This window comes from Rattus norvegicus, chromosome 10, assembly GCF_036323735.1.
Source record: "Rattus norvegicus strain BN/NHsdMcwi chromosome 10, GRCr8, whole genome shotgun sequence".
NCBI lineage: Eukaryota > Metazoa > Chordata > Mammalia > Rodentia > Muridae > Rattus > Rattus norvegicus.
Genome location: NC_086028.1, coordinates 15,859,448 through 15,875,324, shown reverse-complemented (window position 1 = coordinate 15,875,324; position 15,877 = coordinate 15,859,448). Strand labels below are relative to the sequence as shown.

At 45.3% G+C, this 15,877-nt stretch overlaps 1 protein-coding gene across 9 annotated transcripts in view; it reads right to left on the bottom strand.

The window, feature by feature from the left end:
• Positions 1 to 15,586, bottom strand: part of Nprl3 (NPR3-like, GATOR1 complex subunit) — a 40,523-nt gene extending 24,937 nt beyond the window's left edge. For 3 of the 9 annotated variants that reach the window (XR_010055203.1, XM_063269323.1, XM_006246016.5), the window contains exons 1-3: positions 15,275 to 15,586; positions 6,353 to 6,422; positions 2,799 to 2,837 (exon numbers count right to left, since the gene is read on the bottom strand). Coding sequence is in view for 6 of the 9 variants with exons in the window: in XM_063269323.1 (XP_063125393.1) it covers positions 2,799 to 2,837; positions 6,353 to 6,422; positions 15,275 to 15,392 (227 nt within the window). In the remaining 3 variants the exon portion in view is untranslated. Of the gene's footprint in view, positions 1 to 2,798; positions 2,838 to 6,352; positions 6,423 to 15,159 lie in introns of those variants that run through there. The other 6 variants (NR_172092.1, NM_001394236.1, XM_006246011.4 and 3 more) reach the window with 5 other exon arrangements.
• Positions 15,587 to 15,877: the final 291 nt, after the last annotated feature.

Genomic DNA, 15,877 nt, shown 5'->3' with positions numbered 1-15,877 from the left:
TGTCTGCAGGGAGGGGAGCATTGGGGCCTAGTGTTGCCTCTTATCTCAGAGACCAGGGACTGAGGGCCTCCACTGTAGACATACAGGCACAGTTTCTGATCTAGCCCTAAAGGGAGAGAGCACCTATGTTCACCTATCTACTAGAGAAAGCTTTCTAATATCTAAGTAGGGTGGTTTGGGGAGGACAGCTCCAGCACTATCAGGATCACAGTCTGTCCTGGGCAGGGGGACCCTTACAGTCCTGAAAGAGACTATGTGGGACCTTAGTCTTGTTTCTTCTGGAGACATTCTCCGTGGAGGAAGGAAGGGAGACAGACTAACATCATAACTCCTCCACTGCATGATGAAAAAGGAAGGTCAGCTTCAAACAGCTGCTGTGGCTCTCAACTCCCAAGCAGCAAATGACACTGGGACAGAAAGTGGCTATGGGGGCACTCATTCCAGGCCACCCTACACAAAGCAGGGCTGTAAGACCAGTGGCCTGGAGGCAGTATGGAACAGAAAGACGTCTGGCTATGGTCAACATGCAAGGCAAGCAAGCAGCTGTGCAATTCTCCCATGTCTACCCACGCCCCATGAGAACACTCCAGGCTGCTATGGCCTGAAGGGCTTGTGCAGGATCCCCTGGCTGTCACAGGGCTTCTGGGTCCCACATAAACCAGAGGCAAAGAGTTGCTCACAAGGGCTTCCTTTCCCTCTGTAATGCGGGGTTACTCAAACCTTCTAGAACTAGGCTTATCACTAAAATTCTGGGACCTGTAAGACACACAGACAAACCCTTAGTCCCCCTTCCCTGGAACATTAATGTCTGGGATATTAGAACAAGGAAGACTCAACATCTCAGACAAGGTTTTCTTTAAAAAAAAAAAAAAGCCTATGTAGCTTTCCGTCCCTTCTACCTGTCTGAAGGGCACACTGATGTGGACAGAGGGTCAGGATACTAAATCCTACCAAACACTTGGGCTCTGATCCAGCCAGCCCTTCACATCACAACTACATAAGCAGCATCCGACACTGTACCATCCAATGAGCTAATATATAAAAGTAGCAGATGGGAGAATATCCTTAACCACCGCAGATCGCGTCTTCCTTGACAGTCAAAAATCTCCACTAAAAACTCCCTCTCTGCCGTGAAGAGACATAGACATGCTTCAGTGTTGGCCACAGGATGCCCAAAGGCACCAAAACTCCAATGTGCCCTTGAAGGAACAAAATCAAATCTTACACCTCTAGGAGGCCTGACCTCAGATGGCTATGTACTGCTGAAGTTAGGCCATGAGGCCTTAAGTAGCTATCCTAGGAAGTCCTGTGTAGCTGGCCATTCTGTTAATATGAGCTGCACGCCACCTCTTAACATTACACATTTATGATGAAAGACACTTGCTTGGTCATGGACTTAGTGTTTGATACTGTAATATACACAAAGGCAAAGTAACCTGAGACCAGGGAAGGGGTATAACTTACGCTTAGCAAATTACAAGGGACAAGGTGTCCTGTTTCCAAAATTTACAAAAATCCTTTGAAAGCCTGGTAAGCATAAAATAAGACAATAAAACACCTGCTACAAAAACTAAATGTTTCTAATCTAAACATCCGAGAACAACATATTTAGGAAGATGTAGCAGCCCAGTTGAAAAGCAGGCCAGGGGGGTTGGGGATTTAGCTCAGTGGTAGAGTGCTTGCCTAGCAAGCGCAAGGCCCTGGGTTCGATCCCCAGCTCCGAAAAAAAGAAAATAAAAAAAAAAAAAAAGAAAGAAAAGAAAAGCAGGCCAGGATTTTTTCCTTGTTTTAATTTCTTTTTATTTTGAAAGAATAGTTTTTCTAGCTGGAGAATTCAAGGATTCTATTTTTAATAAAACATTCTGGAGCGGGATTACCCAGAAACAAAGAGGAGAAAGACAGGAAAGGAGTTCAACTCTATACCCTCAACCTGCCTTTTTTAAAAACGTGTATGAATGTTTTTGCTTGTATGTGTGTATACGCACCATGTATGTACCTGAGGCCCATGGAAGAGAGCCTTGAAGAAGGCATGGGATCCCCTGGAACTAAAGTCACAGAGACTTGTGAGCTGCCGTATGGGCTGGGGATTGAACCCAGGTCCAATGGAAGAACATGTGTTCTTAACCACGACCCTCTCTCCAGCCTCTCAACCTGCCTATGATAGAAGATTACACACACTGAATGTATAGCCACGGCTCACACAGGATGAACTGTTAGGGGGATAAGTCAGTGCAGCTTACCAAAGTTCCATATCACCTTCATGGGGACATTTTTGCCACTATTTGGTTCCTTCTAATCCTGGGTATCTAACTAAACATTCAAATACTCAAATGCTGTTAACACAGACAGTCTGTCGGTCGGTCTGTCTGTCTCCCTCCCTTTGCGCCTCTCTCTCTCTCTCTCTCTCCCTCAAAACTAAAGCAGTGATCATGAGCCCTGGCTGTACAGTAGGACTGGAGATGAGAAACCCACACGTTGGCCCAGTATCATAGGACTACTAGTTCCCATTTGGGGAGGAGGTTTGCACAGCACACCCGGTCCAGAAATCTCTCTGGTGCCAGCCAACCATGCTTTAGGGTCTCAGAGATGTGAAATAGCTAAATAATTCTGGGTGGAAAAAGGGCAGAGGCTGTGGGGAAATCTGGGCTCTTGAGAGGCAGGGAGGGTTCCAAGCTAGAGCCTATGCACCTCGTTAGTCATTCTTCAACATTGAGAGAAATTAGGCAGTAAGCACAATTACGAGAAGAGAAGGCAGCCGGAATCAAGACAGAAAAGGGGTGGAGAGATCTTGGTCTTACCCTGCAACCAATTGCTCATCGGTTGGAGGACATGGCTTGCTGAAATGGGAACAGGACCATCAAGACCAAACAAAACATTCTTTCTTTAAAACCACGTAAAGTCACAAGGTTGTTTTATAAACAGTATTAAAGTCTAGCAGAAGCAGCACTATAAAGTTTTAGCTAAATGATATGACTTACCAGGTGAGAAAAGACCCCCAGATGAACACTTACCAGGGGACTTTTCTCACTAAAGCTCCGATTCTCACACATAAGGACAGGCCAGGAGAGAATGGGAGCCACTGTTCAGAATCCAGGACACTGCAAGAGCAGACCCTAGTATCTGATCTCCCCAAGAATAGGTTTCTTGTATGTGTGAGAACAAATACGATGCCCAGACAGAAAAGCCTTCTGAACTACGGTGCCACAAACATCATGAGCCCCAGATCCTGGAACAGCATGGAGCACCTGCACTCACCTCCTGAGCCTCTACCCCAGCTGGAAGGAGGTCACAGGGGAGGCAAGCACACTTTGATGCTCTATGTTCCTGTGAAGAACATTTGACTCTAGAACATGCTGCTTTCAAGGAACCATGAAAAGCTACCTGAGGGCCCTACCCTGAAGAGCCACTGTGGCTCCCCAGCTTGCTCTCACCAAGAAACACATGGCCAAAGACCCATGTAAGAGAAATGTGTACCAAGGGTGCCCTTCCCTAGCAGCTCCACACTTACAGTCATCAGATTATAGAGCCCGGAGGATGAGAGGTTAGCAGACCTCCCTCAGCATCCTAGAGCTCAGTCACAATGGGCCAGCCAACAGACAGGACTTTATACGGGATGGATACACTCCAAGAGTGCACACTTAATTTGGTAGCCACTGAGCAGCTGAAGTGGGGGAGGACAAATGGATTCTTTTGAATTTCGGAGACGTTTGTTTGTTGACTGGCTGGTTTTGTTTACTTTGTTTAGTTATTTTTCTGAGACAGGGACTCTCGTATCCCAAGTTAACAACAAATCCTCTGTATGGCCAAGGGCCTTGGTCCTTGGATCCACTTTAGCTCTGGGATTACAGAAATTCACCACCATGCTTGGTTTATGAAGGGCTGGAAAGCCACATATTTCTGTGTAAACAGCCACACTGGCCAGTGTCTACAATCCTGACTGAATAGCATGGTTCTGGTCCTTAATTACAAAAGGAAGATAACCCCAGTCAGCTAAGTTTCCACCTGGGAAGCTGACGAGCAGGAAAATCCTGCAGGCCCCAGGAAAGGAGCACCTTTGGGGCAGAGTGGGTTTTGCTGCAGCACTGCCCTGCTTCAGAAAGAAGCCCTGAGCTTGGGAGTTGTGAGGGGACTGGCAGAGAACTGAGGCCCATTAGGAATTAATCTACATCTTGTACTCATGTGGGGCAGAGATTGGCAAATGCTATAAAGTTAAAATTACCAAGCAAACCAATTCTCAAGTTCAAAGAAGAACTTAAGACAAAAGCACTCTCATCCAAGGTTTTCTGGGGTTGGGGATTTAGCTCAGTGGTAGAGCGCTTGCCTAGCGAGCGCAAGGCCCTGGGTTCGGTCCCCAGCTCCGAAAAAAAGAAAAAAAAAAAAAAAGTAAGATCCCAAGGTTTTCTGGTTTTATTATACTCAATACTGAAATGGAGTCCCTAGAAAACATCTTTGTAAGACACTGAAATTCAACTGCAGGAATTTGATGCTGTTGTCAGATCTAGATATAAAAGACTATTCAAAGCTAAACATGGTTGCATGGTGACCTTTGATGCCAGCACTCAGGAGGCAGAGGCATGCAGATCTCAATGAGTTCAAAGCCAGCCTGGTCTACAGAGCGAGTTCCAGAACAGCCAGGGCTACACAGAGAAACCCTGTCTTGAAAAGAGCCTACTCAAGGGTTGGGGATTTAGCTCAGTGGTAGAGCGCTTGCCTAGCAAGCGCAAGGCCCTGGGTTCGGTCCCCAGCTCCGAAAAAAAAGAAAAAAGAAAAAAAAAAAAAAAAAAAAAAGAGCCTACTCAAAGGCTCCGCTCCAGTGGATCTTGGTGGGAGGTAAACGTGAGGGCAGTCGCTCCACAGTGGCCTGTGACACCAACAGAAAACAAGACATACCTGCCCAGTATACAGCAGCAAAGGGTTTGGTTTGGTTTTGTTGTTTTGAGACAGTCTCTTGTAGCATAGGCTGGCCTCATAATTTGTTAAGAGCTAAGGCTGGACTTAAATCCTGGTCACCCCTATGTCCACCTTCCAAGTGCTATTATTACAGCAGGTACCACCACAACCAGCTGGGGCAAAAGCTTTCTCTCTGCCTGTGACACATTTGTTTCAAGCCACCATCCTTAAAGGAAAACTACATCAAGACCCTTCTCTAAAAGGGCCAGCAATTTTCTATCTCTAGCCACCCAAACTTACCACCCTCCCCCTCACTTCTACCATGTTCACAGAAGAGAATAAAACACACACACACACACACACACACACACACACACACACACACACACACACACACACATTGGGAGCTGAGGATGTGATCATGGATCAACATGGTTGCCTGAGTTATTGATGACCATCATGCATGTCGTCCTGGGGGTCAGACCCAGTAGCATATAAAGTGGACCTTGTAGCACAGGCCTGTCATCACAGTACCTGAGATGAAATAAAACAAAAACAAACAAACAAGCAAAAACCCACATACTTTTGGCACTGTAAATCAGAGTGGTGGACATGGTGCCTTCTCAAAGATCGACAGGACACAGCGCTGACTCACTACACAGCAAAGACCCCGTGTGGAGTCTCAGTGGCCTTCGACTGAGAAGACCTATCCTTTCTTTTTTTTTTTTTTTTTTTTTTTTAATGGTCTTTTGAAACAGGGTTTCTCTGTGTAGCTCTGGCTGTCCTGGAACCCACTCTGTAGACCAAGCTGGCCTAGAATTCACCAGGATCTACCTGCCTCTGCCTCCTGAGTGCTGGGAATACAGGTGTGCACCACCATCGGCAGGCTGGGAACACTATCCTTTGCCTCACACAGGATCCCTGTGTTCTAGGGGACCCAGGCAAGTAATTCACAATCTTCTCTCCTTTATGTAGGCCTATGCTGCCTCTTCCTACCCTTTCAAATGAACAGAAGTAGGCAGAAATGCTGCTTATGAATGTAGACCGTGACAGTCCTCCCAGACAGAGAAGAGCAAACACAGGAAGGGGCAGCCCCAGCTCCCACAGTGCCCAGGCTGCACTGTGCCTGAGCCCCACATCTCACTACTGGGCATGTGCTAAGGAAGTAGGTCTGAGAGTGGCTAAGGACCTGCTTCCTCTAAGATCCTCTCATTGGAGAGAAACACACCACGTGACATGCCTCATCCCTCCTCTGACTCCTCTACCTGCACAGTGAAACCTGAGCCAGTCAGGGCTGGCAGTGTAGTCCCAGCTACTCACTTCCTAAGAGCTCTCACTAGATGGCAAAGGGCACCAGATTTCTCAGAGGGACAAACATCTGGGTCAGCAGAAGGGTGGAGCTCTGCCCAGACCTAGAAAGAGAACCAGCCTTCCTGCCCAGAATGGCTGTTGACCCCCTTACCTGGAGTCACCATCCTGGTCATCAACATGCTCTCCCGTGTTGTTGACAGCGTATCTGCTACGTGGTTTATCTGAGTGAGACAAAAGAAGAACAGCTAAGAATGCTCCACACACAGGACTGTGGAGCTATGAGAACACACAGCTCCACTGTCTAACAATTAATATTCATCTACAAAGAGGAACAAACATTCGTCCATCTTGGAAATAGTAGGCTGAGCGCAGTAAGTCTGATACAGTGTCAAGTATCACGTCTAGGAAACCCCTGATCAGCACAGCTGTAGGGCACACAGTCAACTGAGCATTAATCATGGCTAGGAAGTCGTTACTTATCATTACAGAACTTAACTTCAGGAGACTATGTAAGGTGACAGCGTCACAATGGAATGAATGCAGTTAATGACACTGAGCCACAAACTTCAAATGGTTAAAGTGGCAAATCACACGATGTATCTGTGATACCGTGATAAACATGCTCAGGGGTACATGTAGCCCAGTGGCAGTGCTTAGCATGTATGAGACAGACCAGGTTCTATCTGAAGCACAGGGGGAAATTATAACACAGTTTCCAAAAAGTTATGATAAAGTGCTACTCTTTGGAGGAGGGTTAAAACCAGGATCTCACTATACTGCTAGGGCCAGCCCTGCCCTCTATTTAGCTGAGGCTAGACTTGAACTCCTAATCTATACTAATCTACCTCCTAAATGTTGGAGATTACAGTGTTGGGATTACAAATGTGGCCACCATGCCCAGCTACAGCTGTTAATTTTCTTACAAAAAATTATATATACGTAATTATATGTATGGGAGATATGCACATGTAGTGTGTGATGTGATTAGATAAAATAATTTTCAAATGTACATACTAAAGCCTTCATACACATAAACAATTCGTTACTAAAACATTATGGTTTAAAAAAAAATAAAAAAAAAAAACACAAGCCAGGTGTGGTAGTGCATGCCTTTAAATCCCAGGGCTCAGGAGGCAGAGGCAGGTGGATCTCTGAGTTTGAGGCCAGCCTGGTCTACAGCAAGAGTTCCAGAACAGCCACAGCTACGCAGAGAAACCCTGTCTTGAAATCAAAAACAAGGAGTTGGGGATTTAGCTCAGTGGTAGAGCGCTTGCCTAGGAAGCGCAAGGCTCTGGGTTCGGTCCCCAGCTCCGAAAAAAAGAACCAAAAAAAAAAAAAAAAAAAAAAAAAAAAGAAAAAGAAAAGAAAAGAAATCAAAAACAAAGAGAAAACCATGTGATGAGGTGGCATCTGCTTATAATCTCAGCACTTAGGAAGCAGGGGCAGGACTGCTGCAAGGCCAAGGCCAACCTGGCTCTATATGGCATGTTCTAGGATAGCCAGGACCACACACACACACACACAAAGCAGGGGCTAAGGAGACAGCTCTGTGGCCCAAGAATGATCTCTAGGATCCACAAGAAGCACCAGACATAGTAGCATATGCCTATAGCCCTGGTAATTGGGGCTGCAGGTAGGTGCATCGAAGAGCCTCCAGTCTAGCCAAAGCACCAATCTCTAAGTTCAATGTGAGCCTTTTTAAGGCTGCCCACTCTCTCCCTACTTATTCAATACAGTACTCGAAGTCCTAGCCAGAGCAATCAGACAGCGAAATGAGGTCACAAGGATACAAATTGGAAGGGAAGAAATCAAAATATCACTATTTGCAGATGATCTGATTGTATATTTAAGTGACCCCAAAAGTTCCACCAGAGAATCACTAAACCTGATAAACAACTTCAGCAAAGTATCAACGTATAAAATTAAATCAAAAGAATCAGTAGCCTTCCTCTACTCAAAGGATAAACAGGCTGAGAAAGAAATTAGGGAAATGACACCCTTCACGATAGTCCCAAATAATATAAAATATCTTGGTGTGACTTTAACCAAACAAGAACCAAGTTCTTGTCTGTATGACAAGAACTTCAAGCCTCTGAAGAAAGAAGTTGAGGAAGATCTCAGAAAATGGAAAGATCTTCCATGCTCATGGATTGGCAGAATTAATACAGTAAAGATGGCCATTTTGCCAAAAGCAAAATCCAATCCCCATCAAAATTCCTACTCAATTCTTTATAGAGATAGAAAGAGCAATTTGCAAATTCATTTGGAATTAAAAAGAAAACCAGGATATCGAGAACTATACTCAACAATAAAGGAACTTCTGGGGGAATCAACCATCCCTCACTTCAAGCAGTATTACAGAGCAATAGTGATAAAAACTGCATGGTATTGGTACAGAGACAGACAGATAGACCAGTGGAACAGAATTGAAGACCCAGAAATGAACCCACACACCTGTGGTCACTTGATCTTTGACAAAGGAGCTAAAACCATCCAATGGAAAAAAGATAGCATTTTCAGCAAATGGTGCTGATTCAACTGGAGGTCAGCATGTAGAAGAATGCAGATCTATCCATTCTTATCACCCTGTACAAAACTTAAGTCCAAGTGGATCTAGGACCTCCACATCAAACCAGATACACTCAAACTAATAGAAGAAAAAGTGCGGAAGAGTCTCAAACACATGGGCACTGAGGAAAATTTCCTGAACAAAACACCAATGGCTTAGGCTCTAAGATCAAGAATTGACAAATGGGACCTCATAAAATTGCAAAGCTTCTGTAAGGCAAGAGACACTGTAATTAGGACAAAACGGCAACCAACAGATTGGGAAAAGATCTTTACCAATCCTACATCTGATAGAGGGCTAATATCCAATATATACAAAGAACTCAAGAAGTTAGACTCCAGACAGTCAAATAACCCTATTAAAAATGGGGTATTGAGCTAAACAAAACATTCTCAGCTGTGAATTATCGAATGGCCAAAAGCACCTAAAGAAATGTTCAACATCTTTAGTCATCAGGGAAATGCAAATCAAAACAACCCTGAGATTCCACCTCACACCAGTGAGAATAGCTAAGATCAAAAACTCAGGGGACAACAGATGCTGGCGAGGATGTGGAGAAAGAGGAACACTCCTCCATTGTTGGTGGGATTGCAGACTGGTAAAACCATTCTGGAAATCAGTCTGGAGGTTCCTCAGAAAATTGGACATTCCACTACCTGAGGACCCAGCTATACCTCTCTTGGGCATATACCCACAAGATGCTCCAACATACAACAAAGACAAGTGCTCCACTATGTTCATAGCAGCCTTATTTATAATATCCTGAAACTGGAAAGAACCCAGATGCCCTTCAACAGAGGAATGGATACAGAAAATGTGGTGCATCTACACAATGGAGTACTACTCAGCTATCAAAAACAATGACTTCATGAAATTCATAGGCAAATGGAATGAACTAAAAAATATTATCCTGAGTGAGGTAACCCAATCACAGAAAAACACACTTGGTATGCTCACTGATAAGTGGATATTAGCCCAAAAGCTGGACTATCCAAGATGCAATCCACAGACCACAGGAAGCTCAAGAAGGAGGATGACCAAAATGCAGATGCTCCCACTCCTTCTTAAAAGGGGGGAAAAATATCCATAGGAGGGGATATGGAAGCAAAGTTTAGAGCAGCAACTGAAGGAACGGCCATTCAGGGCCTGCCCCACATGTGGCCCATATATATATTTTATATATATACATATATATATATATATATATGTATATACACACACACACACACACACACACACACACACACACACACACACACACATACATACAGCCACCAAAACTAGGTAAGATGGATGAAGCTACAAAATGCATGCTGAAAGGAACTGGATATAGATCTCTCCTGAGAGACACATCCAGAGCATGTCCAATACAGAAGTCAATGCTAGCAGCAATCCACTGAACTGAGAAGAGGACCCCCTTGGGGGGGAATTAGAGGAAGGATTGAAAGAGTTGAAGGAGCTTGCAACCCCGTAAGAACAACAATGCCAACCAACCAGAGCTTCCAGGGAATAAATCACTACCGAAAGACTATACATGGACTGACCCAGGGCTCCAACTGCATATGTAGCAGAGAATAGCCTTGTTGGGGCACCGGGGGAAGGGGAAGTCCTTGGTCCTGCCAAGGTTGGACCCCCCCCCCCAGTGCAGGGGAATATGGGGGAGGCAGTAAGGAGGATGTATGGGGGGAATACCCATATAGGGGAGGGAGAGAGGATGGGGCTTAAGGACAGGAAATCAGGAAAGGGAATAACATTTGAAATATAAGTAAAGAAATATATCTAATAAAAAATAAATAAAAATAAAATATTTTTAACAGAAAAAAATAAGCAGGAAAAGGCATCCAAATGTCAACTTCTGGCCTCTGCACATGCATACATGCACATAGTGTGTATATACACACATATACATATGTATGTATAGATGTATAACTTTAAAATTATCAGACATGGTTGAGTGTGCCTTTAATCTCAGTTTTCAGGAGGCAGAGACAGACAGAGCTCTGTGAGTTTGAGGCCAGTCTGATCTACATAGTGAGTTCTAGGCCAGCCCAGAACAACATCATGAGACACTATCTCAAAAATAAATAAATACTAAAACAGGGGTTAGAGAAACGGCTCAGCTATTAAGAGCACTGGCTGCTCTTTGAGAGAACTTGGACTCAGTCCCCAGCTCTGCTACATGGTGGCTCACATCTGTAACTCCAGTTCCAAATGATCTGAGAACTCCCCGGCCTCCATGAACACTGCACACTAGTGGTGCACAGGCATACATGTAAGCAAAACACCATAAACTAAAATAAAAATACATTTTAAAAATAAAACCAAATAAATAGAAAGAACTCTAAAAAGGATACCAAATAATCGTCCAGGGGAAAACCCAAGTTCTAGCAAGGGAGACTAGGATGACACGGTAGTTTGGACGCCGCGCAGTGCTGCTGCACGCACAAAGCCTTGGGCGCCATGCTCACCACTGGGAAACGTCGTGGGATCAGAGAAGACGTACTGTTTTCTTCAATGGGATATTGAGCACAACAATTCTTTTTTCTCTCCTATTATCAGAACATTTCGAAAAGCTACAGCAGCTCTCTTTGGTCTCAGTGGCAGAAGCGAGATGGCAAAAGAAATGTCCTTGTTTACAGAGGACCACGGTAACACAAATAGTGTCGTCTGGGGCCTATCGCCTCTGGAGTTAGCCTGTGGCAAATGTGCCCAGCCAACCAAGCACAAGGGAAAGTCTAAGTGGAGTGCCAAGACTGAGAGACAAAATATGACCCAGGACCGGGCAAGTGAGTACCTAAGGATGACTCTGCGGTCAGCCCTGGTGGACATCCCCACACCTGGAAGGCAGAGGTAGGCACATCTGTGAATTTGAGGCCAGCCTGACGGACATAGTATTTCTAGGCCAACCAGGAATAAATCCCTGTGTCAAGAAAATAAAAAATAGGGGCTGGGGATTTAGCTCAGTGGTAGAGCGCTTGCCTAGGAAGCGCAAGGCACTGGGTTCGGTCCCCAGCTCCGAAAAAAAAAAAAAAAGAACCAAAAAGAAAGAAAATAAAAAATAAAAATTATCTAGTGGAAATTAAAGCATGAATTTTTCAAAAGAACCACACCTGAACCCAAGAGGGCAGCGAAACTCACCTTGAGAATGTCGACCGCCAAACGGTAAATGTTCTGTTTTAGAAACTATGGGGAAAGAGAGCTGCCTCTACCTCCATCCACATAAAAATCCAAGTTTGAGGGCAGAGCCTAGCACAGTTGATATTAAGTTTCCAGTGAAAAATAATCAAAATTTCTCAGGACAAAACTGAAGGGGAGAAAAGGCAGAAAGTAGCAAATTCTACCTGTAAGGATAACATAGAATGGCACAAGACTTGCGTGTGCAGAAGTCATTAAAAGAGAAAAGAGGGGTTGGGGACTTAGCTTAGTGGTAGAGTACTTGCCTAGCAAGCGCAAGGCCCTGGGTTCGGTCCCCAGCTCCGAAAAAAGAAAAGGAAAAAAAAAGAGAGAGAGAGAGAGAGAAAAGAAAGGGGGCTGGGAATGTAGCTCAGATGGTACAGCACTCCAGCTCATGCTTAGCATGTCCGAGGCCCTAGGTTTAACCCCCAGGACCACACAGAAGTGTGTCAGAGTAGATGCCTGTAATCCGGGCACTCTGGAGGTGGAAGCCGGAGGCTATCCTTCACTACCTGAGACTTTATATCAAAGAATAAAATTTCAAAAATAAACACTGGAGTGTAGTATGGGTGAAGGTGATGTGAACTACTCAAAAAGATGATATAACCATATAGAATGCTGAGTTACGTTGGCTTTTGAGGGCCAACATTCATAAAAATCCAACATCCACATAGGAACAATCCTGGCCTGTCACAAGACTCTAGAGACAAGCAAGCAGCACACACTTGACTCTTGCAAAGTACACAGACTAGACTGGCTCTTAGGAGCTTCTACTGTAGATCAAGATAAGTAAGTTGTAAGGCCAAGAGTGGAGGTGCACTCTTTAATCTCAGCACTGAGGAGGCAGAAGGAAGAGGAGGATCTCTGTGAGTTCTAGACCAGTGTGATCTAACTCCAGGCAGCCAGGGTCTTAAGTAAATAAGTTAATTTAAAAACAAGACCATAAATGTTCTAAAGAAAAACTTATGAGCGGTCTCTCGTTAACAATCTTGGAAAAGGCAGGGCCTGGGTGTGCTCCCTTGCAATCCTACCGCTCCACGAGCAGAGAAGGTAGGTGCCATCAGTTTAAAGCTAGTCTATTCTACACGGTAAATCCTAAACCACCCTAGAATACAATGTTAAACCCTGACTCAAAACAGCAAAACAACATCATCATCTCCCACAGCAGAAGGCCTTACAGATAAGAATACTCAGAAACCACAAGAGAATGGACTGAAAACATGACACCATCAAAATCAAAATTCTGGCAAAAATTACACAGAAAAAGCAAACTGGACACTTACTGTGACAAAAACAAAACAAAAAAAAACAAACAAAAAAACCCAACCAACCAAACAAACAAACCTTCTTTTTTTATTTCATTTTTTTCAGACAGGATCTTACCATGGCTCTGACTAATCTGGAAGTCACTATGTAAACCAGTTTGGCCTGGGACTCAGAGATACATGCCTGCCTCTGCATCCAGAATGCTGGGACTAAAGACGTACACCGCTCTGGTCTAAGCACCTTACTTTTAAACTTAAATATATAAATAATTCTTTCAAGCCTAAAAGGAAAAACTAACAATTCAAGGGGGAAAAAAAATCAGGCACAGAATATGAATTCTCTGAAAGGTGAATCCAAACAGCTCTGGAAAGAGAAAAACAGGCTTGCTCTGAATAACACCTCACACAGTAAAACTATCAGATATAGCTTCTTGTCATCAGACTAATAAAGACTAAAAATTAGTGTTTAGAACATGATCATAAACCCTCAGACAACCACATGACTCAAGATCGATTAGTTCCTACAGATATTCTAGAAAAGAATAATTTCCAGAAAGGACATGTGCAGTTTGTGTGGTTTTTGTTGGTGGTGATGGGGTTGGGGCATGGGTACGTGGCCTACAAGCTGACACAAAATGTGAAGTGTCCACCTTACTGTCTGGAGACCGGTCTCTCACTGAATCAGAACCTTACCCTTCAGGCTAGGCTGGCTGGCCAGGGAGCTCTTGGGATCAGCCCATCTCTACCAGTCAGTGATACCATTACCCACACCACACACCACAGCCAAGGCAGACTTTTTACACAGGTGCTGGGAATTCCACCGTGGGGGTCTCATGCTTGCAGAGCAAGTGTCAAACCATTTGTGTGGCCCCTGTCCTTAACAGAGGGTTGGATGAATCAACCACAGTATGCATATCCCACAGAATTTGCTTCAGCCATTAAAAAGAACAAGGCGGCTGGCGGTGCTGGCCGGTGCCTTTAGTCCCAGCACTGGGGAGGCAGAGGCAGGCAAATCTGAGTTCGAGGCCAGCCTGGTCTACAGAGTGAGTTCCAGGACAGCCAGAGCTACACAGGAAACCTGTCTCAGGGTGGAGTTGGGGGAATACGACATCTCTATAGGTTGAAGCTGTTCAAGACACAGACATAAAGTACAAAGGAAAATGAGCAAAACGGACCTTTCGGAGGTGGCACGCCTTTAATCCCTGACACTCGGAGGCAGAAGCAGGTGGTTCTGAGTAGCCCAGCTTGGTCTCCAAGACAGTTGGAGCCACTCAGAGAAACCCTGTTCCAGAAAAACTTTAATGATAGTAACAGAGAGAAAGGAAGGAAAATGGGCAGTGTATTTCCACTTGTACTTGGAATATGTGTGTTCATGCTTGTGTAAAAACAGGAGGTTTTTTAAATGGTAAAGGTAGCTACCCTTTAAGGGGATAAGGGGGCGGGGCTGAGAGCATGATACCAACTTTGTTTTTGTAACTGAAAACCCTTTGTCGTGTTAGTAAGCTTTAAGAACAATGTTCACCCACAGAGGAAGGTTGTGCATGTGCCCATGCAGCCGTGCATTACAACTAGGCAGGAGTATGTGCTCAAAAACTCGGAGAACCTTGAAGAGAGATGCTACAGCATGAAAAACGAGCGTTCTGAGATTCGTGGAGGGGCTGAGGGGAGGGGTGACGCGGTATTTTATTTTTCGGTGGGTAACACTTTGGGAATTTATGTACAGGAGGGGTGATTAATCAGTTATCTGGGCATGGACCAGAGTTCAAGAACAACTTCAGACCTTACAGTCATTTATACTGTCTAAAACAACTTATAAATCCGTGTCTGTGCATGTAAAATCTGGTGTCTTTCTGGGTTTGGCTGGCCTTGGGCTCCCGCAATACCCCGGCCTCCGCGTCCGGAGCGCTGGGATCCCAGACGTGCACTACTCCTGAAGCCGGCAATTCTTACGCATTTCTAGTTTCACAGGCTGGAGACTCCGGAGTCCTGCCGCGGCCCCTTTCCTCCTCCTCCAGCTCCTGTGCACCGCGCGTGGCAGGGCGGGTGGCCGCCAGGCGCCACTTACTTGTCTGGGACGCGGGGTGCTCCTGGCTCCTCTGGAAGGGATACCTGAAGAGCAGCTTATTGCCCCTGCTGCCCGAGCTCACCAGGATCACGCTGATGGGGCTAGTGTTGTCCCCCATCCTGCGGGAGCCCGGGCGTGCGCCTAAGGGGAACTCGCGTGGGAAGCGTAGATACAGAGGGAAGAAGCTGAAGCCAAGCGCCGGGCCCGCAGGGACACCGGGGAAGCGGGTGCCTCCACCACGGCGCTCACTCTCGCGAGACTTCACCGAGCGACGCTCCACAGCCCCCGCGCATGCCCGAACGGCCGACTGCGCAGGCGCGACGCCTCGGCCGAGCCCTGGTGGCTCTCTAAGGGAACCTGTCTGCCTTTTAAAGTCATACACTTGATTTAACCAGAGCGTATAAACTTAAACATATGAGAAAGACAGGAGCGGTGGTCGGGATCGTACCAGTCTGCACATCACGTAACAATAATGTTTCCAAACTCTACAAAGAGAGAAAATTGTCGTATTTCATTTAACTCCCAACTATTATTCAATGAGAAAGTACCATTTGAATACCTGCCAGTGTCTGAGAATGACACTTAGTTTGCCCTTTGATGGTT